At 43.0% G+C, this 22,916-nt stretch overlaps 1 protein-coding gene across 1 annotated transcript in view; it reads right to left on the bottom strand.

The window, feature by feature from the left end:
* Window positions 1-22,916, bottom strand: part of veph1 (ventricular zone expressed PH domain-containing 1) — a 155,288-nt gene that overhangs the window by 21,612 nt on the left and 110,760 nt on the right. The window contains exon 13 of the mRNA XM_064982773.1: window positions 7,561-7,697. Coding sequence (XP_064838845.1) covers window positions 7,561-7,697 — 137 coding nt within the window. The remainder of the gene's footprint in view (window positions 1-7,560; window positions 7,698-22,916) is intronic.

The raw sequence follows: 22,916 nt of genomic DNA, 5'->3' as shown, positions 1-22,916 counted from the left end.
TCAATACTGTGGCCAAAGTTATTACAGTCATCTCTAGTGGATTCCCCAGAGTGACGTTAGACCTTGTTTCACCCAACATCACATCATGATTCAATTAAGAAGAAGAAGAAAAAGTAGAATAGGAAAACACATAAGGACAGGGAGTCCAGTGACTAACAGTGCTGTCAGGATATGGGGAGGCATATTTCTGTCTAAAATATATTTCTGCCCCCTGTGTATATGATGTGATATACTCTATTGTCCTGAGGGTAAATTTGACTTGAACAACTAGATGGTAATTGTACATGAAGTACAATTGGTGGGACTTGATTTACCTCTATAAAAGTATTTTTGTGGTAGAAGTTTTAAAAAGTTTTTCTTTACTATTTAAAGCAAAGCAGTTTTAAAGTATGTATGGTTTTGAAACATGTTAGGGTAGAGGTAGTCTGCAATGGTGACTGGTTATACAGTGGCAAGAAAAGGTATGTGAATTGGAATTACCTGGATTTCTGCATAAATTGGTCATAAAAATGTATCTTATCTTCATCTAAGTCACAACAGTAGACAAACACATTCTTCTTAAACTAATAACACACAAACAAATATACTTTTTCATGTATTTATTGAACACACCGTGTAAACAGGGTGCAAAAAGTATGTGAACCCTTGGAATTAATAACTGGTTGACCCTCCTTTGGCAGCAATACCCGCAAACCAAACGTTTTCTGTCAGGAGGAATTTTGGACCATTCCTCCTTACAAAACTGTTTCAGTTGAACAATATTGTAGGGATGTCTGGTGTGAATTGCTCTCAATGGGGTTGAGGTCAGGACTCTGACTGGGCCACTCCAGAAGACGTATTTTCTCCTGCGTATTTTCATATTTTCTGTCCACATAATATTTTTTCCAGTAGTGCTGTGGAACATCAAGGTGCTATTTTGCAAACTTCAGACGTGCAGCAATGGTTTTTTTTGGACAGCAGTGGCTTCTTCCGTGGTGTCCTCCCATGAACACCTATCTTGTTTAGTGTTTTATGTATCGTAGACTCGTCAACAGAGATGTTAGCATGTTCCAGAGATTTCTGTAAGTCTTTAGCTGACACTCTAGGCAGCTCTAACCAACATCTCCAATCCCGTCTCATTGATTAAACTCCAGTTTAGCTGACTACAGACTCCAATTAGTTTTTGGAGAAGCTATTAGCCTAGGGGTTCACCTACTTTTCCCAACCTACACTGAGAATGTTTAAATTATGTATTCAATATAGACAACAAAAATACAATAATTTGTGTGTTATTAGTTAAAGCACACTGTGTTTGTCTATTGTTGTGACTTAGATGAAGATCAGATCAAAGATTATGACCAATTTATGCAGAAATCCAGGTAATTCCAAAGGGTTCACATACATTTTCTTGCCACTGTACGTAGTTAAACAAGTATGTACCTGAAAAGTTAGGATAGCCTGAACATAGGAATGTTGGTTTGCTGTATCAATCTTGAACGGACGAAAAATTAATGTTGGTGAGTTATTTTATGCAAATGTATATGGTTCTAGTTTATAAAAGTTACAAAAAAATCTGAAGTTAGTATAGCTTGAACATGTGAAAGCTTGTTTGGTGTATGTAGCTTGAATGGTTCAAGAGTCACTGTTGGTGGGTTATGTTATGCTAATTTGTGCACATTGACATAGTTACTAGTTAATACTAGTTTTAAAGAAATTAGAAGTAAGGATAGCCTGAACATGTGAAAGTTAGTTTGGTGTCTCTTGCTTGAACGGCTCAAGAGTTACTATTGGTGACTGATTTTATGTAAATGTTTGCAAATTAAGTTATAATTGATAAAAGTTTGAAAGAATTTGAAGTTAAAGTAACCAAAACATGTGAAATATGGTTTGGTGTCTCTAGCTTGAACGGTTCAATATTTACTGTTGGCTAGTTATAAAGAATAAAGAATTTGATAGCCTTTATGTTTTAAATATGGTCTTGTAACTTAATTGGCCAAGAAGCTGGACCCTTTTGAATTACTACCTCTGTATTCCTGTGGTTCTCATTCAAACACATGTTAATTTCTGGACATTAATGTAATTTCTAGCCTATAGTTAAAAAATGGTATATAGTATGAAAAATGTTTTGACAAGCAATCTAAGTAGAGTCAGTCTAAACATCTCAGCGTTGGTTTGGACTTAATAGCTTAAGCAGTGAAAGATTACATAGAAATAATCTACAATTCTTGACCTACCATTCTAGTCTATGGCTCTTTTTTTGCCATTGAAATGCATCGGTATCCAGCTCCATTTGGGATGCAAGATGACGCGATATGAGAGAGCTGTTAGCTGACGTTAGCTTGCTTCTTTTTTTGTCACTCGGTTTGGCCTACAAACTATTATGACCCCTCTATGGAAAAAGATGAGACTCTGACGAACATGTTGTGTTTACATGCTTTGCTCTCGGACGCACACAGGCCTTACAAACTCGTCTGAAAGTCCCCTGGTACCAGTTGAAAAAGTGAATGGAAGTACAGTACCAGTCAAAAGTTTGGACACACCTGCTCATTCAAAGGTTTTTCTTTATTTTTACTGTTTTCTACATTGTAGAATAATAGTGAATACATCAAAACTATGAAATAACACATATGGAATCACGCAGTAACCAAACAAGTGTTCAACAAATCAAAGTATATTTCATATTTGAGATTATTCAAAGTCGCCACCCTTTGCCTTGATGACAGCTTTGCACTCTTGGCATTCTCTCAACCAGCTTCATGAGGTAGACACCTACATTTCAACTAACAGTTGTGTTGTGACAAGGTAAGGGTGGTATACAGACGATAACCCAATTTGGTAAAAGACCAAGTCCATATTATCGCAAGAACAGCTCAAATAAGCAAAGAGAAACAACAGTGCATCATAACTTTAAGACATGAAGGTCAGTCAATACGGAACATGTCAAGAACTTTGAACGTTTCTTCAAAAGCATAAAGTGCTATGATGAAACTGGCTCTCACGAGGACCGCCACAGGAAAGGAAAAGATCTTCTTCTGTTGGCACTCGAAAAGGCCTCAGTTACATTACAAATGGTCCTTTTGTTCAATACATTTCTTCTTTATATCCATAAAAACTCAGTTCAGCAGGCGCGCTTCTGTCAATAATCCACTCGGTTCGATTGAATCCCAAACGTTACCAATAAACTTATCCAAACAAGCCAATCAAAGTTTATAATCAATCCTTAGGTACCCTAATACGCAAATAAACAATCAAATTTAAGACGGAGTATCGTTATTGTCTTTACCAGAGAAAACAAAAAGAACGCGCTCCCTCGGCCATGCGCATGGAAACACTACAGTCAAAATGGGAGCCCTTAGAAAAATGACTTCGTCTCCCTCATTTTTCAAAAAACCAGCCTGAAACTATTTCTAAAGACAGTTGACATCTAGTGGAAGCCCTAGGATCTGCAATCGGGCACGATTTCGCCCTATTATAAAAGTGCCAGCCATTGAAATCAGTGGTAGGATGAAAAAACATTTTTTGGGGATGGTTTGTCCTCGGGGTTTTGCCTGCCATTTCAGTTCTGTTATACTCACAGCCATTACTTTAACAGTTTTAGAAACTTCAGAGTATTTTCTATCGAAATCTACCAATTGTATGCATATCCTAGCTTCTGGGCCTGAGTAGCTGGTAGTTTACTTCGGGCACACTTTCATCCGGACGTCAAAATACCGCCCCATCCCAAAGAAGTTAACTGACTTGCCTAGTTAAATTAAAACATACATTTAAAAAAGGACACCAAGAAGAAGAGACTTGATTGGACCAAGAAACGAGCAATGGATATTAGACAGGTGGAAATGTGTTCTGATGAGTCCAAATTTGAGATTTTTTGTTCCAACCTCTGTGTTTTTGTGAGACACAGAGTAGGTGAACGGATGATCTCTGCATGTGTGGTTCCCACCGTGAAGCACGGAGGACGAGCTGTGACAGTGTGGGGGAGCTTTGCTGGTGGCACTGTCTGTGATTTATTTAGAATTCAAGGCACACTTAACCAGCATGGCTACCACAGCATTCTGCAGCGATACTCCATCCTATCTGGTTTGCGCTTAGTGGGACATCATTTGTTTGTCAACAAGACAATGACCCAATGCACCTCCAGGCTGTGTAAGGGCTATTTTACCAAGAAGGAGAGTGATGGAAAGCTGCATCAGATGACCTTGGATCGCTGTTACTCTAACTTCCGCGACGCATATAAGGCCCTGCCATATAAGGCCCTGCCCCGCCCCCCTTTCGGAAAAGCTGACCACAACTCCATTTTGCTGATACCTGCCTACAGACAAAAACTAAAAAAAGAAGCTCCCACGCTGAGGTCTGTCCAACGCTGGTCCAACCAAGCTGACTCCACACTCCAAGACTGCTTCCATCACATGGACTGGGACATGTTTCGTATTGCGTCAGATAACAACATTGACAAATACGCTGATTCGGTGTGCGAGTTCATTAGAACGTGCGTTGAAGATGTCGTTCCCATAGCAACAATTAAAACATTCCCTAACCAGAAACCGTGGATTGATGGCAGCATTCGCGTGAAACTGAAAACGCGAACCACTGCTTTCAATCAGGGCAAGGTGTCTGGTAACATGACTGAATACAAACAGTGCAGCTATTCCCTCCGTAAGGCTATCAAACAAGCTAAGCGTCAGTACAGAGACAAAGTAGAATCTCAATTCAACGGCTCAGACACAAGAGGCATGTGGCAGGGTCTACAGTCAATCACGGACTACAGGAAGAAATCCAGCCCAGTCACGGACCAGGATGTCTTGCTCCCAGGCAGACTAAATAACTTTTTTGCCCGCTTTGAGGACAATACAGTGCCACTGACACGGCCTGCAACGGAAACATGCGGTCTCTCCTTCACTGCAGCCGAGGTATATATATATCCCATTTAGCAGACGCTTTTGTCCAAAGCGACTTACAAGTCGGCTGGGGCCACTACTTTTACATATGGGTGGCCCCAGCGGGAATCGAACCCACTACGCTTGGCGTTGCAAGCGCCATGCTCTACCGACTGAGCCACACAGGACCCTGTGTGAGTAAAACATTTAAACGTGTTAACCCTCGCAAGGCTGCAGGCCCAGACGGCATCCCCAGCCGCGCCCTCAGAGCATGCGCAGACCAGCTGGCTGGTGTGTTTACGGACATATTCAATCAATCCCTATCCCAGTCTGCTGTTCCCACATGCTTCAAGAGGGCCACCATCGTTCCTGTTCCCAAGAAAGCTAAGGTAACTGAGCTAAACGACTACCGCCCCGTAGCACTCACTTCCGTCATCATGAAGTGCTTTGAGAGACTAGTCAAGGACCATATCACCTCCACCCTACCTGACACCCTAGACCCACTCCAATTTGCTTACCGCCCAAATAGGTCCACAGACGATGCAATCTCAACCACACTGCACACTGCCCTAACCCATCTGGACAAGAGGAATACCTATGTGAGAATGCTGTTCATCGACTACAGCTCGGCATTCAACACCATAGTACCCTCCAAGCTCGTCATCAAGCTCGAGACCCTGGGTCTCAACCCCGCCCTGTGCAACTGGGTACTGGACTTCCTGACGAGCCGCCCCCAGGTGGTAAGGGTAAGTAACAACATCTCCTCCCCGCTGATCCTCAACACTGGGGCCCCACAAGGGTGCGTTCTGAGCCCTCTCCTGTACTCCCTGTTCACCCACGACTGCGTGGCCACGCACGCCTCCAACTCAATCATCAAGTTTGCGGACGACACAACAGTAGTAGGCTTGATTACCAACAACGACGAGACGGCCTACAGGGAGAAGGTGAGGGCCCTCGGAGTGTGGTGTCAGGAAAATAACCTCACACTCAACGTCAACAAAACTAAGGAGATGATTGTGGACTTCAGGAAACAGCAGAGGGAACACCCCCCTATCCACATCGATGGAACAGTAATGGAGAGAGTAGCAAGTTTTAAGTTCCTCGGCATACACATCACAGACAAACTGAATTGGTCCACTCACACAGACAGCATCGTGAAGAAGGCGCAGCAGCGCCTCTTCAACCTCAGGAGGCTGAAGAAATTTGGCTTGTCACCAAAAGCACTCACAAACTTCTACAGATGCACAATCGAGAGCATCCTGGCGGGCTGTATCACCGCCTGGTACGGCAACTGCTCCGCCCTCAACCGTAAGGCTCTCCAGAGGGTAGTGAGGTCTGCACAACGCATCACCGGGGCAAACTACCTGCCCTCCAGGACACCTACACCACCCGATGTTACAGGAAGGCCATAAAGATCATCAAGGACATCAACCACCCGAGCCACTGCCTGTTCACCCCGCTATCATCCAGAAGGCGAGGTCAGTACAGGTGCATCAAAGCTGGGACCGAGAGACTGAAAAACAGCTTCTATCTCAAGGCCATCAGACTGTTAAACAGCCACCACTATCATTGAGTGGCTGCTGCCAACACACTGACACTGACTCAACTCCAGCCACTTTAATAATGGGAATTGATGGGAAATGATGTAAATATATCACTAGCCACTTTAAACAATGCTACCTTATATAATGTTACTTACCCTACATTATTCATCTCATATGCATACGTATATACTGTACTCTATATCATCCTTATGTAATACATGTATCACTAGCCACTTTAACTATGCCACTTTGTTTACATACTCATCTCATATGCATATACTGTACTTGATACCATCTACTGTATCTTGCCTATGCTGCTCTGTACCATCACTCATTCATATATCCTTATGTACATATTCTTTATCCCCTTACACTGTGTATAAGACAGTAGTTTAGGAATTGTTAGTTAGATTACTTGTTGGTTATTTCTGCATTGTCGGAACTAGAAGCACAAGCATTTCGCTACACTCGCATTAACATCTGCTAACCATGTGTATGTGGCAAATAAAATTTGATTTGATTTGGCTTCCACAATCACCCAACCTCAACCCAAATGTGATGGTTGGGAATGAGTTGGACCACAGAGTGAAGGTAAAGCAGCCATCAAGTGCTCAGCATAAGTGGGGACTCCTTCAAGGATTGTTGGAAAAGCATTCCTCATGAAGCTGGTTGAGAGAATGACAAGCGTGTGCAAAGCTGTCATCAAGGCAAAGGATGGCTACTTTCAAGAATCAAAAATATATTTTGATTTGTTTAACACTTTTTTGGTTACTACATGATTCCATATGTGTTATTTCATAGTTTTGATGTCTTCACTATTATTCTACAATGTAGGAAATAATACAAATAAAGAAAAACCCTTGAATGAGGAGGCGAATAGATCCAAACTTTTGACTGGTAAGGTATTTATGGAGACTTTATATACCAGCATTCTGCTACATCCGCAATAAAATCTGCTAAACACGCGTACGTGCCAAATACAAATTGAATTGATTTGATTAGTGCCAAAAATAAGGCGTTAAATACAAGTAAAAAATAAAATAAAAACGTTTTCTTACCTTACGTATGTCTCTCAGATATAGGACAAACACTTAGGAACAAACTTTAGATGTTTTATTATCACACTTAATTAAAGTATTGAAAGGTTTGAAAGGGATACATACAGATTTTCCCTTCCGGAAGAGGAGCTGGTTTCCTGCCAGGGTGAAGTAGCGAGTCTTCCAGCGTTTGATGAACTTCCAGCGAACCTGCTTCTCTTTCAGTTTCCCCTCTATCAGCGGCTGGCCATCCTCGTTCACCACTGGAGAGACAAATCAAAACAACATAACGCTCAATCAGCTGTGATCCACATCCACTCACTTTTACCACCTGCTATTGCAGTGTATGCACCAACTGTATGTACCAACTGTATGTACCTACCAACCTACTGAGCTCTTGGAACAACAAGACAAAAATACATGAAGACACGATGATTGAAAAAAAGGAGGAATGGCTGAATAATTGCAGATAGTATACCCCTTTCCTCTCTTCTTTAGTCTATAATCACAGGAACAGCCAAATAGGCCTATACAGTATCTATACCAATGTTCTGTATTCTCCCCTCCCCTATACCAATGTTCTGTATACTCCCCTCCCTATACCAATGTTCTGTATTCTCCCCTCCCTATACCAATGTTGTGTATTCTCCCCTCCCTATACCAATGTTCTGTATTCTCCCCTCCCTATACCAATGTTCTGTATTCTCCCCTCCCTATACCAATGTTGTGTATTCTCCCCTCCCTATACCAATGTTGTGTATTCTCCCCTCCCTATACCAATGTTCTGTATTCTCCCCTCCCTATACCAATGTTCTGTATTCTCCCCTCCCTATACCAATGTTCTGTACACTCCCCTCCCTATACCAATGTTGTGTATTCTCCCCTCCCTATACCAATGTTGTGTATTCTCCCCTCCCTATACCAATGTTGTGTATTCTCCCCTCCCTATACCAATGTTCTGTACACTCCCCTCCCTATACCAATGTTCTGTATTCTCCCCTCCCTATACCAATGTTCTGTACACTCCCCTCCCTATACCAATGTTCTGTACACTCCACTCCCTATACCAATGTTCTGTATTCTCCCCTCCCTATACCAATGTTCTGTATTCTCCCCTCCCTATACCAATGTTGTGTATTCTCCCCTCCCTATACCAATGTTCTGTACACTCCCCTCCCTATACCAATGTTGTGTATTCTCCCCTCCCTATACCAATGTTCTGTATTCTCCCCTCCCTATACCAATGTTCTGTATTCTCCCCTCCCTATACCAATGTTCTGTATTCTCCCCTCCCTATACCAATGTTCTGTACACTCCCCTCCCTATACCAATGTTGTGTATACTCCCCTCCCTATACCAATGTTCTGTACACTCCCCTTCCTATACCAATGTTCTGTATACTCCCCTCCCTATACCAATGTTCTGTATTCTCCCCTCCCCTATACCAATGTTCTGTATTCTCCCCTCCCTATACCAATGTTCTGTATTCTCCCCTCCCTATACCAATGTTGTGTATTCTCCCCTCCCCTATACCAATGTTCTGTATTCTCCCCTCCCTATACCAATGTTCTGTATTCTCCCCTCCCTATACCAATGTTCTGTATTCTCCCCTCCCCTATACCAATGTTCTGTATTCTCCCCTCCCTATACCAATGTTCTGTATTCTCCCCTCCCTATACCAATGTTCTGTATTCTCCCCTCCCTATACCAATGTTCTGTACACTCCACTCCCTATACCAATGTTCTGTACACTCCACTCCCTATACCAATGTTCTGTATCTCCCCTCCCCTATACCAATGTTGTGTATTCTCCCCTCCCTATACCAATGTTCTGTATTCTCCCCTCCCTATACCAATGTTCTGTATTCTCCCCTCCCTATACCAATGTTCTGTATTCTCCCCTCCCTATACCAATGTTCTGTACACTCCCCTCCCCTATACCAATGTTCTGTATTCTCCCCTCCCTATACCAATGTTGTGTATTCTCCCCTCCCTATACCAATGTTCTGTATTCTCCCCTCCCTATACCAATGTTCTGTATTCTCCCCTCCCTATACCAATGTTCTGTATACTCCCCTCCCCTATACCAATGTTCTGTATTCTCCCCTCCCTATACCAATGTTCTGTATTCTCCCCTCCCTATACCAATGTTCTGTATTCTCCCCTCCCTATACCAATGTTCTGTACACTCCACTCCCTATACCAATGTTCTGTACACTCCACTCCCTATACCAATGTTCTGTACACTCCCCTCCCTATACCAATGTTGTGTATACTCCCCTCCCTATACCAATGTTCTGTACACTCCCCTTCCTATACCAATGTTCTGTATACTCCCCTCCCCTATACCAATGTTCTGTATCTCCCCTCCCCTATACCAATGTTGTGTATTCTCCCCTCCCTATACCAATGTTCTGTATTCTCCCCTCCCTATACCAATGTTCTGTATTCTCCCCTCCCTATACCAATGTTGTGTATTCTCCCCTCCCCTATACCAATGTTCTGTATTCTCCCCTCCCTATACCAATGTTCTGTATTCTCCCCTCCCTATACCAATGTTCTGTATTCTCCCCTCCCCTATACCAATGTTCTGTATTCTCCCCTCCCTATACCAATGTTCTGTATTCTCCCTCCCTATACCAATGTTCTGTATTCTCCCCTCCCTATACCAATGTTCTGTATTCTCCCCTCCCTATACCAATGTTCTGTATTCTCCCTCCCTATACCAATGTTCTGTATTCTCCCCTCCCTATACCAATGTTCTGTATTCTCCCTCCCTATACCAATGTTCTGTATTCTCCCTCCCTATACCAATGTTCTGTATTCTCCCCTCCCTATACCAATGTTCTGTATTCTCCCCTCCCTATACCAATGTTCTGTATTCTCCCCTCCCTATACCAATGTTCTGTATTCTCCCCTCCCTATACCAATGTTCTGTATTCTCCCCTCCCTATACCAATGTTGTGTATTCTCCCCTCCCTATACCAATGTTCTGTATTCTCCCCTCCCTATACCAATGTTCTGTACACTCCCCTCCCTATACCAATGTTGTGTATTCTCCCCTCCCATACCAATGTTCTGTATTCTCCCTCCCTATACCAATGTTCTGTATTCTCCCCTCCCTATACTCCCCTCCCTATACCAATGTTGTGTATTCTCCCCTCCCTATACCAATGTTGTGTATTCTCCCCTCCCTATACCAATGTTCTGTATTCTCCCCTCCCTATACCAATGTTGTGTATTCTCCCCTCCCTATACCAATGTTCTGTATTCTCCCCTCCCTATACCAATGTTCTGTACACTCCACTCCCTATACCAATGTTGTGTATTCTCCCCTCCCTATACCAATGTTGTGTATTCTCCCCTCCCTATACCAATGTTCTGTATTCTCCCCTCCCTATACCAATGTTGTGTATTCTCCCCTCCCTATACCAATGTTCTGTATACTCCCCTCCCTATACCAATGTTCTGTATTCTCCCCTCCCTATACCAATGTTCTGTACACTCCACTCCCTATACCAATGTTGTGTATTCTCCCCTCCCTATACCAATGTTGTGTATTCTCCCCTCCCTATACCAATGTTGTGTATTCTCCCCTCCCTATACCAATGATCTGTATTCTCCCCTCCCTATACCAATGTTCTGTATACTCCCCTCCCTATACCAATGTTCTGTATTCTCCCCTCCCTATACCAATGTTGTGTATTCTCCCCTCCCTATACCAATGTTGTGTACACTCCCCTCCCTATACCAATGTTCTGTATTGTGCCACGCAGGAGACTAGTGTCTTAAAAATAGAATTACCACAGATAAGACAGAGTTCCATCTAATCTGAGATTTGGCTGAAGATGCTGTGCTTCAGTGAAATTCTCCTGTCAAAGAGAACGGTAGCCAAAACTCCTTCAGTCCAGTCCCACCAGGCAAAAAAACTGGTTGAATCAACGTTGTTTCCACGTCATTTCAACCAACAAAATCAATTTGATGATGTTCAATCAACGTGGAATGGAGATGGACAGCATTTTCCTCTGTTCCTCTGGCGATGTAGAGGTGAATCCAGGCCCTACAGTGCCTTGCTCCACTCCTGTTCCCCAGGCGCTCTCTTTTGACGACTTCTGTTACCGTAATAGCCTTGGTTTCATGCATGTTAACATTAGAAGCCTCCTCCCTAAGTTTGTTCTATTCACTGCGTTAGCACACTCTGCCAACCCGGATGTTCTAGCTGCGTCTGAATCCTGGCTTAGGAAGACTACCAAAAATTCTGAAATTTTAATTCCAAACTACAACCTTTTCAGACAAGATAGAACTGCCAAAGGGGGCGGTGTTGCAATCTACTGCAAAGATAGCCTGCAGAGTTCTGTCCTACTATCCAGGTCTGTACCCAAACAATTTGAACTTCTACTTTTAAAAATCCACCTGTCTAAAAACAAGTCTCTCACCGTTGCAGTCTGCTATAGACCACCCTCTGCCCCCAGTTGTGCTCTGGACACCATATGTGAACTGATTGCCCCCCATCTATCTTCAGAGCTCGTGCTGCTAGGCGACCTAAACTGGAACATGCTCAACACCCCAGCCATCCTACAATCTAAACTTGATGCCCTCAATCTCACACAAATTATCAATGAACCTACCAGGTACCTCCCCAAAGCCTTAAACACGGGCACCCTCATAGATATCATCCTAACCAACTTGCCCTCTAAATACACCTCTGCTGTCTTCAACCAAGATCTCAGCGATCACTGCCTCATTGCCTGCATCCGTAATGGGTCAGCTGTCAAACGACCCCCACTCATCACTGTAAAACGCTCCCTGAAGCACTTCAGCGAGCAGGCCTTTCTAATCGACCTGGCCGGGGTATCCTGGAAGGATATTGATCTCATCCTGTCAGTAGAGGATGCCTGGATATTTTTTTTAAATGCCTTCCTAACCATTTTAAATAAACATGCCCCATTCAAGAAATTTAGAACCAGGAACAGATATAGCCCTTGGTTCTCCCCGGACCTGACTGCCCTTAACCAACACAAAAACATCCTATGGCGTTCTGCATTAGCATCGAACAGCCCCCGTGATATGCAGCTGTTCAGGGAAGCTAGAAACCATTATACACAGGCAGTTAGAAAAGCCAAGGCTAGCTTTTTCAAGCAGAAATTTGCTTCCTGCAACACTAACTCAAAAAAGTTCTGGGACACTGTCAAGTCCATGGAGAATAAGAACACCTCCTCCCAGCTGCCCACTGCACTGAAGATAGGAAACACTGTCACCACTGATAAATCCACCATAATTGAGAATTTCAATAAGCATTTTTCTACGGCTGGCCATGCTTTCCACCTGGCTACTCCTACCCCGGTCAACAGCACTGCACCCCCCACAGCAACTCGCCTAAGCCTTCCCCATTTCTCCTTCTCCCAAATCCATTCAGCTGATGTTCTGAAAGAGCTGCAAAATCTGGACCCCTACAAATCAGCCGGGCTAGACAATCTGGACCCTTTCTTTCTAAAATTATCTGCCGAAATTGTTGCCACCCCTATTACTAGCCTGTTCAACCTCTCTTTCGTGTCGTCTGAGATCCCCAAAGATTGGAAAGCAGCTGCGGTCATCCCCCTCTTCAAAGGGGGGGACACTCTTGACCCAAACTGCTACAGACCTATATCTATCCTACCATGCCTTTCTAAGGTCTTCGAAAGCCAAGTTAACAAACAGATTACCGACCATTTCGAATCTCACCATACCTTCTCTGCTATGCAATCTGGTTTCAGAGCTGGTCATGGGTGCACCTCAGCCACACTCAAGGTCCTAAACGATATCTTAACCGCCATCGATAAGAAACATTACTGTGCAGCCGTGTTCATTGATCTGGCCAAGGCTTTCGACTCTGTCAATCACCACATCCCCATCGGCAGACTCGACAGCCTTGGTTTCTCAAATGATTGCCTCGCCTGGTTCACCAACTACTTCTCTGATAGAGTTCAGTGTGTCAAATCGGAGGGTCTGCTGTCCGGACCTCTGGCAGTCTCTATGGGGGTGCCACAGGGTTCAATTCTTGGACCGACTCTCTTCTCTGTATACATCAATGAGGTCGCTCTTGCTGCTGGTGGGTCTCTGATCCACCTCTACGCAGACGACACCATTCTGTATACTTCTGGCCCTTCTTTGGACACTGTGTTAACAACCCTCCAGGCAAGCTTCAATGCCATACAACTCTCCTTCCGTGGCCTCCAATTGCTCTTAAATACAAGTAAAACTAAATGCATGCTCTTCAACCGATCGCTACCCGCACCTACCCGCCTGTCCAACATCACTACTCTGGACGGCTCTGATTTAGAATACGTGGACAACTACAAATACTTAGTTGTCTGGTTAGACTGTAAACTCTCCTTCCAGACCCATATCAAATATCTCCAATCCAAAGTTAAATCTAGAATTGGCTTCCTATTTCGCAACAAAGCATCCTTCACTCATGCTGCCAAACATACCCTTGTAAAACTGACCATCCTACCAATCCTCGATAGCCTCCAATAGCCTCCAATACCCTACTCAACAAATTGGATGCAGTCTATCACAGTGCAATGCGTTTTGTCACCAAAGCCCCATATACTACCCACCATTGCGACCTGTACGCTCTCGTTGGCTGGCTAGCACACGCTCCAGCAGGTATATCTCTCTAGTCACCCCCAAAACCAATTCTTTCTTTGGCCGCCTCTCCTTCCAGTTCTCTGCTGCCAATGATTGGAACGAACTACAAAAAGCACTGAAACTGGAAACACTTATCTCCCTCACTAGCTTTAAGCACCAACTGTCAGAGCAGCTCACAGATTACTGCACCTGTACATAGCCCACCTATATTTTAGCCCAAACAACTACCTCTTTCTCGACTGTATTTAATTTATTTATTTTGCTCCTTTGCACCCCATTATTTTTATTTCTACTTTGCACATTCTTCCATTGCAAATCTACCATCCCAGTGTTTTACTTGCTATATTGTATTTACTTTGCCACCATGGCCTTTTTTTGCCTTTACCTCCCTTATCTAACCTCATTTGCTCACATCGTATATAGACTTGTTTATACTGTATTATTGACTGTATGTTTGTTTTGCTCCATGTGTAACTCTGTGTCGTTGTATGTGTCGAACTGCTTTGCTTTATCTTGGCCAGGTCGCAATTGTAAATGAGAACTTGTTTTCAACTTGCCTACCTGGTTAAATAAAGGTAAAATAAATAAAAATAAATACATTTAATTATATGTCAGATAGACAGGGGGAGGAGCGAGAGAGAGGAAACGAGACAGACAGAGGGTGGTGGACAACCACACACACTCTCACACCTATTACCTTTCACTTCAAAAGCATTTCAATGGTTTAACACTTAGGAAGATGATCAAGTCCCAACTGCTGCTCCCTTTCCCCCCTAGGAGAGGAAAACAACCTGGGAGTTCTCTCTCTCTCTCTCCAACATCGTTAAGAGTTGGGAAGGAATTTCACTGTTTTAAATGGCACCATGCAACTTTTAAATACTGTGTTTGTCTACAATGCACAGTCAGCATTTTCATAACAAGGTGAAAACAAAGACATCTGAAAACAGTTATTACCTACGGTACGTATCCATCAGAGATGTGTGGTTCTATGGAACAGCGATCTGTATGGACATGCCTGCTATTAGACTGTCTCACCTACGTATCAAGACTATTTATGGTGAGTCATTATTACACTGGTGCATTGTGTAATATGTGTTCTGATGGGGGTCAGTGTCATCAGGAGGGTAAGAGGGTGACTGAGGGATCACTGTTGGAACAAGGATGGGGTGTCTGAGCCCAGAGGGATACCTAATGGAGGATGGTATCCCTGTTAAATAAGGTAAGTCAGAGATTCTCTTTTAGTTTGTTTTTATTTTGGCCGGATTCATCCGTTTTTTTTTGTCGTTGTTTTCAGAATCGTAGAATAGAATCGTTTCTATTCATGGTTGTCCCTGTTTCTTTCTTTGAGCACCAAGCCCCGTTGAGACAGATTCAAGCCCCACTGAGACAGAGCCAAGCCCCGTCGGGACAGATTCAAGCCCTGTCAAGACAGATTCACTGGAGAGCCACACAAACACAAACAGCCTCCTTATTAAATAACAAAACTGCTAATATTGCTTACATTCCAAAATACTGCATTCATTCCAAAATACTGCATTCATTCCAAAATACTGCTTACATTCCAAAATACTGCATACATTCCAAAATACTGCATTCATTCCAAAATACTGCATACATTCCAAAATACTGCATACATTCCAAAATACTGCATTCATTCCAAAATACTGCATACATTCCAAAATACTGCATTCATTCCAAAATACTGCATTCATTCCAAAATACTGCATACATTCCAAAATACTGCATACATTCCAAAATACTGCATTCATTCCAAAATACTGCATACATTCCAAAATACTGCATTCATTCCAAAATACTGCATACATTCCAAAATACTGCATTCATTCCAAAATACTGCATACATTCCAAAATACTGCATACATTCCAAAATACTGCATACATTCCAAAATACTGCATTCATTCCAAAATACTGCATACATTCCAAAATACTGCATACATTCCAAAATACTGCATACATTCCAAAATACTGCATACATTCCAAAATACTGCATTCATTCCAAAATACTGCATACATTCCAAAATACTGCATACATTCCAAAATACTGCATACATTCCAAAATACTGCATACATTCCAAAATACTGCATTCATTCCAAAATACTGCATACATTCCAAAATACTGCATACATTCCAAAATACTGCATACATTCCAAAATACTGCATACATTCCAAAATACTGCATTCATTCCAAAATACTGCATACATTCCAAAATACTGCATACATTCCAAAATACTGCATACATTCCAAAATACTGCATACATTCCAAAATACTGCATACATTCCAAAATACTGCATTCATTCCAAAATACTGCTTACATTCCAAAATACTGCATTCATTCCAAAATACTGCATACATTCCAAAATACTGCATACATTCCAAAATACTGCATTCATTCCAAAATACTGCATACATTCCAAAATACTGCATACATTCCAAAATACTGCATACATTCCAAAATACTGCATACATTCCAAAATACTGCATTCATTCCAAAATACTGCATACATTCCAAAATACTGCATACATTCCAAAATACTGCATACATTCCAAAATACTGCATACATTCCAAAATACTGCATGACAACCTGTCAATGCTTGGACTGCCAAGTAAAGACTACATCTTCTATGACCTACTTTCTCTGCCCAAACCCTATTTAATACTGAACAAGTCACACACGCACATACGCAGGCACACACCTTGTTGTCGACTGACCTTTTACATTCATCTTGGCTACTGCCTCTCTATAAGTCAAATCATTTCCTGTTTCATTAAAACCCCTTCCGATTGGCTAAGGTTCCACGGCACCTCGGTGGGATGCGATCTCCATTCAGTTTTACTGCTCTTTAAGGATGCTGTTTTCAACTCAGTGGTTATAGTAGTAGTGAATGATGGACCTCAGCACTACTGTGGGGCGGCAGTGTAGCCTAGTGGTTAGAGCATTGGACTCGTAACTGGAAGGTTGCAAGTTCATATCCCCGAGCTGACAAGGTACAAAATCTGTCGTTCTGCCCCTGAACAGGCAGTTAGCCCACTGTTCCTAGGCCGTCATTGAAAATAAGAATTTGTTCTTAACTGACTTGCCTAGTAAAATAAAGGTAAATAAAGGTAAAACTGTACCAGTCAAAGAGGCTACTACTGTACCAGTCACAGAGGCTACTACTGTACTCTACACATCCACTGTAACACTACTGTACCAGTCACAGAGGCTACTACTGTACCAGTCACAGAGGCTACTACTGTACTCTACACATCCACTGTAACACTACTGTACCAGTCACAGAGGCTACTACTGTACCAGTCACAGAGGCTACTACTGTACCAGTCACAGAGGCTACACATCCACTGTAACACTACTGTACCAGTCACAGAGGCTACTACTGTATCAGTCACAGAGGCTACTACTGTACCAGTCACATAGGTTACTACTGTATCAGTCACAGAGGCTACTACTGTACTCTACACATCCACTGTAACACTACTGTACCAGTCACAGAGGCTACTACTGTACCGGTCACAGAGGCTACTACTGTACCGGTCACAGAGGCTACTACTGTACCAGTCACAGAGGCTACTACTGTACCAGTCAGAGGCTACTACTGTACCAGTCACAGAGACTACTACTGTATCAGTCACAGAGGCTACTACTGTACCAGTCACAGAGGCTACTACTGTACCAGTCACAGAGGCTACTACTGTATCAGTCACAGAGGCTACTACTGTACCGGTCACAGACGCTACTACTGTACCAGTCACAGAGACTACTACTGTATCAGTCACAGAGGCTACTACTGTACCAGTCACAGAGGCTACTACTGTACCAGTCACAGAGGCTACTACTGTATCAGTCACAGACGCTACTACTGTACCAGTCACAGAGACTACTACTGTATCAGTCACAGAGGCTACTACTGTACCAGTCACAGAGGCTACTACTGTACCAGTCACAGAGGCTACTACTGTATCAGTCACAGACGCTACTACTGTACCAGTCACAGAGACTACTACTGTATCAGTCACAGAGGCTACTACTGTACCGGTCACAGAGGCTACTACTGTACCAGTCACAGAGGCTACTACTGTACCAGTCACATAGGCTACTACTGTACCAGTCAGAGGCTACTACTGTACCGGTCACAGACGCTACTACTGTACCAGTCACAGAGGCTACTACTGTACCAGTCACAGAGGCTACACATCCACTGTAACACTACTGTACCAGTCACAGAGGCTACTACTGTACCAGTCACAGAGGCTACTACTGTACCAGACACAGACGCTACACATCCACTGTAACACTACTGTACCAGTCACAGAGGCTACTACTGTACCAGTCACAGAGGCTACTACTGTACCAGACACAGAGGCTACACATCCACTGTAACGCTACAGTACCAGAGAGTTACTACAGTGGCTAGAGAATCAAAGACAATAGACCCAGGAGTGACATAGCCTGGTCCCAGATCTGTTTGAGCTTTTGCCTACTCAATCAAGCCTATAGACAGTTATCAAATGTTTGGCATGACAATTCCATAAGGAACAGAAACAGTCCGGCACCCAGGCTATATATTATAGAGATCAGAAACAAACCGGTACCCATGCTATATTAAAGAGACTAGAAACAGACTGGTACCCAGGCTATATTAAAGAGACTAGAAACAGACTGGTACCGAGGCTACATTAAAGAGACTAGAAACAGACTGGTACCGAGGCTATTAAAGAGACTAGAAACAGACTGGTACCGAGGCTATTAAAGAGACTAGAAACAGACTGGTACCGAGGCTATATTAAAGATACTAGAAACAGACCGGTACCAAGGCTATTAAAGAGACTAGAAACAGACTGGTACCGAGGCTATTAAAGAGACTAGAAACAGACTGGTACCGAGGCTATTAAAGAGACTAGAAACAGACTGGTACCGAGGCTATTAAAGAGACTAGAAACAGACTGGTACCGAGGCTATTAAAGAGACTAGAAACAGACTGGTACCGAGGCTATTAAAGAGACTAGAAACAGACTGGTACCCAGGCTATATTAAAGAGACTAGAAACAGACTGGTACCGAGGCTATTAAAGAGACTAGAAACAGACTGGTACCGAGGCTATTAAAGATACTAGAAACAGACTGGTACCGAGGCTATATTAAAGATACTAGAAACAGACCGGTACCAAGGCTATTAAAGAGACTAGAAACAGACTGGTACCGAGGCTATTAAAGAGACTAGAAACATACTGGTACCGAGGCTATTAAAGATACTAGAAACAGACTGGTACCGAGGCTATTAAAGAGACTAGAAACAGACTGGTACCGAGGCTATTAAAGAGACTAGAAACAGACTGGTACCGAGGCTATTAAAGAGACTAGAAACAGACTGGTACCAAGGCTATATTAAAGATACTAGAAACAGACTGGTACCGAGGCTATTAAAGAGACTAGAAACAGACTGGTACCGAGGCTAGGAGTGGCTACTTTAATAGATGTTAACACTACCAAGGTGCTTAGAATGACAAACACCAGAACTGAGGGCAATAGACACAAAGGCAGCAAAGCTAGTGATTCATTATGACCCTAATGCATTTACATTGGATGACTGCCATATCAGAATAGTAAAAAGGTCTCCTTAGGTCTGCCAGGTAAAGACAGTGTGAGAGTACCATTTTAGCCTCAAAGATGTCCCTACTGTGTGGGTTATTTTAGAAAGCCCTTTCTCCCATGAGGTCAATGGGTTTACCTCACATTTATTTTTGTTTTATTTTATTTACCCTTTATTTAACCAGGCAAGTCAGTTAATAACAAATTCTTATTTACAATGACGGCCTACCAAAAGGCAAAAAGCCCTCCTGCGGGGATGGGGGCTGGGATTTAAAATGTAAATAAATAAAAATATAGGACAAAACACACATTACGACAAGAGAGACACCACAACACTACATAAAGAGAGACCTAAGACAACAACATAGCAAGGCAGCAACACATGACAACAACGCATGGTAGCAACACAACATGGCAGCAGCACAACATGGTAGCAGCATAAAACATGGTACAAACATTATTCGGGCACAGACAACAGCACAAAGGCAACATGCGAAGCAGTCACAATTGTCAGTAAGAGTGTCTATGATTGAGTCTTTGAATGGCCCACAACGATGGAATGGTTTACCGTATCAAAAGCTTTGGCCAAGTCAATACAAATAGCAGCACAACATGTCTTAGAATCAAGGGCAATGGTGACATCATTTAGGACCTTTAAGGTTGCAGTGACACATTCAAACCTGAGCAGAAACCTGATTGCATACCAGAGAGAATACTATAGACATCAAGAAAGCCAGTCAGTTGATTATTGACAAGTTTTTTCAACACTTTTGATAAACAGGGCAAAATGGAAATAGGCCTACAACAGTTCGGATCAGCTTGGTCTCCCCCTTTAAATAAAGGACACACTGTGGCTGCCTTCCAAGCAATGGGATCCTCCCCAGAGAGGAGAGACAGGTTTAAAAGGTTGGATATAGGCTTGGCGATGATAGGGGCAGCAACCTTAAAGAAGAAAGGATCGAAACCATCTGTCCCAGATGGTTTTTTGGGGTCAAATTTAAAGAGCTCCTTTAGAACCTCGGACTCAGTGACGGCCTGCAGGGAGAAACTCTGTAGCGGGGTAAGGGGGAAAAGAGAGAGGAGCATTGGGGCGAGTTGCATTAGAAGGGGGGTGGGAGATGAGGAAATGTTGGACAGCAATGAGGCATGGCTGGGTCAAATAGGAATCCTGACTTAATGAAGTGGTGATTAAAGAGCTGAGCCATATGCTTCTTGTCAGTAACAACCACATTATCAACATTAAGCAACATGGGCAGCTGTGAGGAGGAGGGTTTATTCTCCAGGTCTTTAACCGTTTTCCAGAACTTCTTGGGGTTCGACCCACAGAGAGAGAACTGCTCCTTAAAGTAACTAACTTTGGCCTTCCTGATAGCCTGAGTGCACTTATTTCTCATTTGCCTGAACGAGAGCCAGACAGCCTGAGTATGCGTGTGCCGAGACTTTCGCAAAATGGAATTCTTGAGGTGATTCTATACCAATTTACAGAGGCCAGGTCATGAAGGAAGGCTTGCTCATTAAAGTTTTTTAGCAAGCATCTATGACAAATCAGGACAGGTCGTTTCACTGAGTAGCCATTACGAACACAAGCTATAAAACAGTGATCACTAAGGTCATTATAGAAAACACCAGACTGATACCTATCAGGATTATTTGGGTGTTGGAGTCATACCTTGCGGGATTGGTAATAATCAGAGAAAATTTAGAGAATCCCATCGCTTTAGGACTTGGTCAGGTGGTTTAAGCATGTCCCAGTTTAAGTCACCTAGCAGGACAAATTCAGACTTAGGGTAAGGGGCCAGGAACGAGCTTAGGGGAGGTAGGGCACAGGCCAGTGCTGATTGTGGACAATCACACCCAGCAACAGTCAACACAGAGCCATTTGAAAGTTTAATGCTTAATACCAGCTGATCAAATTGTTTGGGGACAGACTTGGTGGAGACAACCGAGCACTGAAGGTGATCCTGGGTAATGATGCCACCACCACCTTTGGAAGATCTGTATTGCTGAAAAAGGATATAACCAGAAAGGTTAACATCAGTGTTCAAAACACTCTTTCTTAACCACGTCTCAGTAATGACCAATACATCTGGTTTGGAACTGTGAACCCACATTTTCAATTGATTCATTTTAGGTAATAAGCTTCTAGTGTTGAAGTGCAGAGAAAACTCAGGCTTTTACGAGAGCAGAAATCAGTGAAGCAGATATCAGAGCACAAGTCAGAATTGGGGCTAGCAACAGTAGATGGGCCAGGGTGTACAAGCACATTTCCAGATATCATCAGCAGTAATAGAAGCAGGGAACGGCAGAGGACAGGTAAAGCTCTGCATTGTTGATTTTTTTTATGATATTTGAATGCGCATCAGATGGCAACAAGATCATATTGTACAGCAATTTCATCAGGTAACGTGAATACAAAGCAGGTGAGAGGTGGTTAGAATAGGATGGGAGGCCAAGAGTCTGTGTAACCAATAGAGAGTCAGAGTCCCGAGTGTGGGAACAAACATAGTCTGTCCCACGGTTGGGTAAACAAGCAAGTTCATAGTCAACAAAGCGTGCAGGAGTCATGAGGCGAAAAGCATAAAGCACAAGAAAAATATATAACTTGGGGATAACCATTGTAAGTTCAAAGAGTCACTCGCCCCAACAGGATAACTTGAGAGAGTAGCTCTCTATCAGTCCAGTAGGCAATAATCGTCTGAGACAAAATAAATAAATAGTAGGCCTATACTAGCTTATTCAAGTGTTTCATAATAAGTTACACAAGTTAATTAGCCTACTTACGTGTGTGTGTGTGTGTGTAAGTGTGAAAGCTCGGGAGAGAGGGGGCAGTGTGGCGGGGATACCTGTTTCTGATCCAATGTGTGGCAACGCATGTGAACACACACACACACCAGTCAGACCACCCCAATTATACCGTACACACAAGCCACATGGGATTATTAACACATAGCAGTGCAATCAGCAATAACTACCTGGGACAACAAAACTAAAGTGGATAAATGATTACACTTCACAGTTAGAGCAATCTGTTCCAGTTAGAGGTTGGTGACATATGGTGTGTGTGTGTGTCCTGGGAGTGATCTGTCACTCGGTAAGGTGGCCCTAGTGAGGGAATGGATGGCGTTGGAAAATAAGAGGGTGATGACAGATCGTTGACAGGGTAGAATGAGAGAAAGAAAAGCTTCAGGGGTGGCCTTTCACCTTAAAAGGACATAAAAAAAGAAAAACATGTACACTTCA

The sequence above is a fragment of the Oncorhynchus masou genome, chromosome 13 (assembly GCF_036934945.1).
Source record: "Oncorhynchus masou masou isolate Uvic2021 chromosome 13, UVic_Omas_1.1, whole genome shotgun sequence".
Taxonomy (NCBI): Eukaryota; Metazoa; Chordata; class Actinopteri; order Salmoniformes; family Salmonidae; genus Oncorhynchus; species Oncorhynchus masou.
This window is presented reverse-complemented; position numbering and strand designations above follow the sequence as displayed.